The sequence below is a fragment of the Pollachius pollachius genome (genome assembly GCF_949987615.1).
Source record: "Pollachius pollachius genome assembly, contig: scaffold_401, whole genome shotgun sequence".
Lineage (NCBI taxonomy): Eukaryota > Metazoa > Chordata > Actinopteri > Gadiformes > Gadidae > Pollachius > Pollachius pollachius.
The window spans coordinates 7642-15000 of NW_027641215.1; the positions used below are offsets into that span (position 1 = coordinate 7642).

Here is a 7359-nt window from a genome sequence, read left to right on the forward strand (position 1 = left end):
TGGTCCACCAAAATATACAACCAGTGGAATTAAAACATTTTCTCTTGTGTAATTGGAGGGCAAACAGCAGTCGGGCTCCTGGGTTATATATTCTTTCTGGGAAGCAAATCGCCTCTGACAAGAGGGAGGGCTCCCAGCAAGTGTCTCAAAAGTGCTGCGGGATTAAGAAGTCCACATTTACATGACTTCTCTGCTTGTGCTTGGCCCCAAAAAAACATACTTTCCCCTCAATCCCCTCACGGAGTGGAAGGACTCTCTGAGAGTTGTTTTAGTGAGTTGTGTCCTCATCCAAGATGATTCTAGGCCCGAATGCTACATCAACAAGGTTGAAGTACATTTATGTCTTTTGGATTAATGATATAAACTGTGTCACTTTCCTTGTTCCCCCACAGTGTCTAAAGTCTGTCCTCCCTGTGACAATGAACTGAAGGTGGACAACATCATGGAACATTACTGCGCCAGTGACTTTGGTGAGTACAAACAAAGACGTCACAGTTGAACCTACACGTGCACACACACACACAGACAAACACGCACACATACATGCACACGCACGTGCTTTCACTCATGCACGACACAAGGCAAAAACATTCCTCATGATTTTTGATCAACGACCCTGCTGGGGATATGGAACTGTTTATTAAATTATATATATATATATATATATATATATATATATATATATATATATATATATATATATATATAACCTCTGTACATACCGTTCAAATCCATCAGCACTTTCTGTGCAATAATCATCTTTCTCCACACCGCACACGCAGCCAAAACTCTGCAATGAACTCTTGCATCTTCTTGGTGCTGGCCAAGGGGTTCTGATCTCTCCGACTCTGAAACTCCACTTTGTACAATCGTGGCGCAAGCCTTTAAAGTCAACGTGAAAGCATCTTTAGGTCCCTGGAACGCGATGATAAGAATAATGATGTCTGGGGCCGCAATAGCCTTGGCAAACCTCAAAGAAAGCCATTTTGCTGGCGTTTCAACAGATTCAACATTTAAGGATAGAATTGTGCATGATATATTGGCCAGATCTATAATCAAAATCATGCTTCCAATGAAACCTTTGTGTCTAAAAGTTCCACATAATGGCCAATTAATGACATGATTAATTGCACGGATGTGAAAGGTAATGTGATACCCATTAGGAGAACAAAGTACACGTAAAGCATGTCGCCACACGGCCATAATTAATATCCTTTGAGGATATTGCTCATAATTGGAGCAAAGCCAAATAAAGTTGACTCCTACCATCCAATTTCTTCTTGTTGTAAGTTCGTAAAACCACACTATCGTTTTTTTTACCAGGTTTAATAACGCAATCGTACATTGGCAATGCATTTGCAGGGCTCTCTTGGGGTGGTTGAATGGGGGGGGGGGCATAATGGATTCTCTGTCATAATAGTCAAACATGATTAAAGTTAGTGGGATGCTAGCCAGGCCCAGCCAAACGCTTTAGCAGTAATGTTCTTCTGGCTGTGGATGGGTTGGAAGAGATGCAGGGACAGTGACCCCCATTACAGGGACACATGGTTCAGCCAAGCAGTCTTCACTCTAATTTTTTTTTCTATGTGGTATTTGATTGCAAGCTTTATCTTGAACATTTCTCGAAAGTTACTTTACCGAACTTTGGACATTGTTCACACTCAACGTCATCGGAGCCTGCTGTTTTTCTGTACGGTTTCCCTGCTTTGATCCATGAGCTCATGTTTCTCCACATTCCTGGTCGCACCATTGAATTGGAAAACCAGAGATGAGTGGTGGATAGAGGTAAGTGGTGAGCAGGGTATTGTTAGGATTTGATCATGCAGCCGCCAGACGCCTTGCGGCTAACAACAGTTGCTACTCAAAATGGCTGCCATTTTTTCAAACCCTACCAACTGAAAGATGGAGGAAGAAAAATAATTGTTCTCAAAATGGATGCCATTTATTCAAGAAAGAAAAAAAAACTCCTTGCCGCCTTTCTCTCACTCTGACACTCTCACTCTGACACTCTCTCACTCTGACACTCTCACTCTGACACTCTCACTCTGACACTCTCTCACTCCTCCACCTCCACTACTTCTGCCTAAAACCCCCCTCTCCCCCTCCCCCCCCAAACCCTCTCCCCCTCCCCCTCAAACCCTCTACGCCCTCCAGCCCTTCAATAGAAAGTGTGTCTGAGTACGAGAGATACACACATATGTATATCTAGGTGAACACACACACACACACACACACACACACGCACACACACACACACACACACACATACACTCACCTCCGGCGCTCACACCCATGCACATACACTGCCACACACACATATGGATATGAATGCGTGCACAAAGTAAGGCATATACACAAACCAACCCAAACATTCTCAAGCACACATATTTGCCCACACACACAGAAGCACAAAGCCACACACACACACACACACACACACACACACACACACACACACACACACACACACACACACACACACACACACGCACGCACGCAGCCACACATATATACATATATAAACACACACACAGCACTTGATTATACTCATTCAGGTTCAGGTTCACCTCACTCAACGCTCACGCCATCTGAATCAATCTTATTTTGACTAATCCTTTTGGACAAAATCAAGGAAATGAATTCCTGAACAATCCACATGCACATTCTTTCTGACGTGCATGTGTGCGTGGTAGGGTTCAGGAACATAATGATTAGAAAACAGCTATGCTAGGTGAACAAGAAGTTAGATGGCGATCTCTGGAGAGCCCTGCTGGCTACACAGCGATGCTTTATACTGCCATAACACCATGATTAATTAAATCTGTCAACATACTCACCAGGAGAATTCCTCTCTTAAATTCCTGCCAGTTAAATTTCTATCTTCCCCATCTATAAATATCAATGCATAAACATTACGGTCAACCGTAAATACAAGACAGCAGTTCATTAGTATGAGATCCTGGAGTGTGTCGTGTCCTGACCCCACTGAGTGTCTGTGTACAGAGATTATCTATCATTCCTTCGCAGGAATACATTCAAGCTTTGGTAGACAACTTTCACATTAGTGAGGAGAACTCTCCGACCAGAGAATCCACAGCTCACTAAAGTATTGGATGTTTGAGGAAGCCATCTTTGTGTCTCGATAGCTTTAACCATTTTCTTCCTTTATATCAGCCACAATAAACAGTAGCACCCTTATTATTATATCCACCCTGCAGGTGTGAAGTAAAGACATTCACAGCGAGAGTGACAGGGAGAGATACAGAGTGAGATAGTGAGTGAGATAAACAGGAAGTCTCACTTTGAGATAGCTGGTAAGAGAGACTTAGAAAGAGACATGGAGAGACAGCGAGAGAAACATTAAGAGAGACAGTGAGAAGGACAGTGAGTGAGACATTGAGATAGGCAGGGAGCGAAACAGTGAGAAAGAAAGAGGGAGAGAGGTAATCAGCCTGATATGTAGAGAGACAGGGGAAGAGACATTGAAGGGACAGGGAGAGTGACAGGTAGAGATACAGCGATAAGGGGTGAGATGTAGGGAAAGAGAGAGGAGGTGACCAGCATTTGGTTACTCAAGGCATTAGCTTTTATTTATATTTCTTAAAATAAGATTCTCAAGAGAGGCATAAACTGGCTGCCTGGTTAGGAACAGACATAGTAGAGAGCTTTTTCCGTGCTGAAAATTCACACAGGCACTTGAGGTGTGTCTAAACAAGCAATGAGTGGTCCCTGTATAATGTCCACTCTTCACAGGTATACAGGCTTCATAAGAAAATAAGTATACAATTTTCCTAACACGAAACCAAACTCCAGTGTCTCCTTAATGTCCTAATGGAACTTTGTGCGCATAAAGACCAAACAGACAGGATTGCTCAAGTCCCCCAGAAATATAAAAATATCTTTGGAATTCATATTTATTTTTTAACTCCTGACAGGAAAAGGATAATTGCTCTTGGCGTATTCCCTCAGTATAGTTATATCCATGAAAAAAAAACAATAAGAAGAAGAATTTTGTATTTAGGATATGGTCCTAAACTGCCAGGGTGGAGCGAAAAAGGGATGGATGGATTCCACGGTCTCACCCAGAGCAGGAAATGGCTTCAGACAGAATGTTTTGGCTGAAATCTGGAGATTGGCAACGGTGTCTCATTAATCAGTCAGAATGTATCAACCTTGAATCTAACAAGAAAATCAGGGTGGTCTTAAAATAAATTGATAGCGCATACTTGTACTCCATGATGTTCTTTCAACAACGTTATCAGGGAATGGAATTTCCCTCAAATAACAACAGCATTGTGATTTCAACACGTTCTTGAATGTTGTCTGATTTGTATGTCTACTCCACCTTCTATAAATATGAGAATCAGATTACCGCACAAATTTCTTTCTTTCTGAGAATAGTTCATGCTGCTTTGGATTCGTCCCCTAACCCCAACACTTACCCTAAAGAGCTGAGGATTTATCTCCCCCTCAATTCTTTTTTTTATGAGAAATACATAACAAATGTCCAGAAGGAGGTGGGGGTTAGGGCATATTGCTCAAGGAGGCCTACAGGTTCACTGTGGACTTCAGGTTTGATTTGAATTCATTTATTCTACTACCTCATTAGAATCACCATATTAAAACAAACATTATTACGTCATTGGACCACCAATTCCTATAGTGCTGACACCAGTTCTGACTAGTTTCTGCTCCTACACATAGAGTGGTCAAGACAACACCGTATAAAGTTGTAGGGTACTGAGATAAATCAGAGCCTGTAGGTGTGGCTTCTTCCCCATTCCACCTATACCAAAATAGACTGAAGAGTTACTTGGGACAGAAGTTTCATGAACCACCTGCAGAGTGCATGTCTGTTTACCCTGTATCTCTGAATATTCCGATTTGTGTTGAAACTTTAACATTCTTTGAATAATACCTCGCCCCAAAACCACAATACCAAAGTCATGTAACCCTATCCAGTCAACTAACCCTATCCACTAGTCAGGAATTTGTGCAACCACAAATTCCTATAGCTGACATATTTCACTGTTGAAGTGTTTTGCCTTAAAAAACATAATCTAATCCCCCTGAAAACCTCGTATTCCCCCTTCTGTTCTCCCTCTCAGCCCTCAAGATGAAGATCAAGGAGGTCAAGAAGGAGAAAGGAGACCGCAAGATCGTGGCGGCGCAGAAGAAGAAGAAGGTGCTGAAGCAGGGAGTGCTGCGAAAGAAGGACCTGAAGAAGCTGACACTGTACATCAAGAACGGAGCCAACTGCCCCTGCGCCCAGCTCGACAGCCTGGGCTCCAACTTCCTGATCATGGGACGCAAGGTGGACCAGCAGCTGCTGCTCATGTCCATCCACAAGTGGGACAAGAAGAGCAAGGACCTCAAGTTCGCCATCAAGTACATGAAGTCCCACCAGTGCCCCACCTACCACACCGTCTTCCAGTGACGGCCGTGTCCGTCCGACCAGCCCGACCCACCCCTCCACCCCCAACCCTCCCCATCGTACAGCTCCTCCACCCCCCCGACTGTACGCCCACACCCCCACCCACTCAACCAACCACACTTTGATAAGAAAATGGTAGAATGATTTGGTGGAAGGAGGACAAAACACACCGCATGCAACTACCACCGAATGTTCCCCCTGGTTGCTGTGTTTCCCCATGCCCCAGATTCCCCTTTCCACTAATTACTCCTCAGGGACGAGTGTGATTCAAGTCATCACGGGCGTCCATGCTCTGCATAAATCAGGACAGCTGACCCCTAGGGTGGGGAGGCTCTCCCCCCACGCACGCCAACAGACCCTCACATGATGAAAGGAGATCAGCGCCTCCGACAAAGAAACACCTGTCTGCTGGCAAGCAACGATAGTGCAACACTTCATTAAAAGTTACGATCATATATTCATTTATTTTTTACAACCGTTTTCTAGGTTATGAGTTATTCCGGTACTTAAACAACACGGCAGCCATGTTTGATTGCTAACTGCATAAAAATAATAATATTGTCTTTATATAGTGTACCTGTGTGTGTGTGTGTGTGTGTGTGTGTGTGCGTGTGTGCGTGTGTGCGTGTGTGTGTGCGTGTGTGTGCGTGTGTGCGTGTGCGTGTGTGCGTGTGTGCGTGTGTGACGTTATCTAAAGGTGTGGGCGAAGTGTGAAGACTGGGGGTTTGGACGTGGAGGGGTTGCAGTGTGGGGGGTTGGCTTTGTGATTATGTAATTATTCTTGAGTGACTCATGAAAGGGAGGTCAGCGGGAAGGGAGGGGTTCTAATGTAAAAAGGGCTTCAGATGGAAACATAAACTATGTGATATATAATTGTGTGCTATGAGATGGCCAGTGCAAATAGACCTTCCAGCAAAGCAGCAGACATAATAACACATACTCAGACGACTTCACACTGTTTGCTTGTCCATGTAAAAACAAGTAGCTAAACAAGTTAATCGTAGATAATTAGAAATAATAACCGTTTCCTTTATTACCCGGGACCACTGCTTTGAGCCTGAAGGTGGTTCTGTGGACCACCGGGACAGGGTGTGACAGGGTGTGACAGGGTGTGTAGGGTGTGTAGGGTGTGACAGGGTGTGACAGGGTGTGACAGGGTGTGTAGGGTGTGACAGGGTGTGACAGGGTGTGTAGGGTGTGACAGGGTGTGTAAGGTGTGTAGGGTGTGACAGGGTGTGACAGGGTGTGTAGGGTGTGACAGGGTGTGTAGGGTGTGTAGGGTGTGACAGGGTGTGTAGGGTGTGACAGGGTGTGACAGGGTGTGTAGGGTGTGTAGGGTGTGACAGGGTGTGACAGGGTGTGTAGGGTGTGTAGGGTGTGACAGGGTGTGACAGGGTGTGTAGGGTGTGACAGGGTGTGACAGGGTGTGTAGGGTGTGACAGGGTGTGTAAGGTGTGACAGGGTGTGACAGGGTGTGTAAGGTGTGACAGGGTGTGTAGGGTGTGACAGGGTGTGTAAGGTGTGACAGGGTGTGTAGGGTGTGACAGGGTGTGTAGGGTGTGACAGGATGTGACAGGATGTGGCAGGGTGTGTAGGGTGTGTAGGGTGTGACAGGGTGTGTAGGGTGTGACAGGATGTGACAGGGTGTGACAGGGTGTGTAGGGTGTGACAGGGTGTGTAGGGTGTGACAGGGTGTGTAAGGTGTGACAGGGTGTGACAGGGTGTGTAGGGTGTGTAAGGTGTGACAGGGTGTGTAGGGTGTGACAGGGTGTGACAGGGTGTGTAGGGTGTGACAGGGTGTGTAGGGTGTGTAAGGTGTGACAGGGTGTGTAGGGTGTGTAAGGTGTGACAGGGTGTGTAAGGTGTGACAGGGTGTGACAGGGTGTGTAGGGTGTGACAGGGTGTGTAAGGTGTGACAGGGTGTG

General features: G+C 45.3%; 1 protein-coding gene across 1 annotated transcript; it reads left to right on the forward strand.

Moving 5' to 3' along the window:
- The first annotated feature begins 390 nt into the window (after positions 1 to 390).
- On the forward strand, positions 391 to 6656 carry LOC307091713 (secreted frizzled-related protein 1-like). Its single transcript, XM_079759360.1, has 2 exons — positions 391 to 470; positions 5109 to 6656. The coding sequence occupies exons 1-2, from the start codon at positions 443 to 445 to the stop codon at positions 5435 to 5437; spliced, it is 357 nt and encodes a 118-aa protein (XP_079615486.1). The 5' UTR covers positions 391 to 442; the 3' UTR covers positions 5438 to 6656.
- The last annotated feature ends 703 nt before the right edge of the window (positions 6657 to 7359 follow it).

Excerpts from the sequence above, each read along its gene's own strand:
- LOC307091713 (XM_079759360.1), top strand. The coding sequence starts at position 443 with ATGGAACATTACTGCGCCAGTGACTTTG. Across the intron at positions 471-5,108 it reads TTACTGCGCCAGTGACTTTG|CCCTCAAGATGAAGATCAAG; the intron begins GTGAGTACAAAC and ends TCTCCCTCTCAG.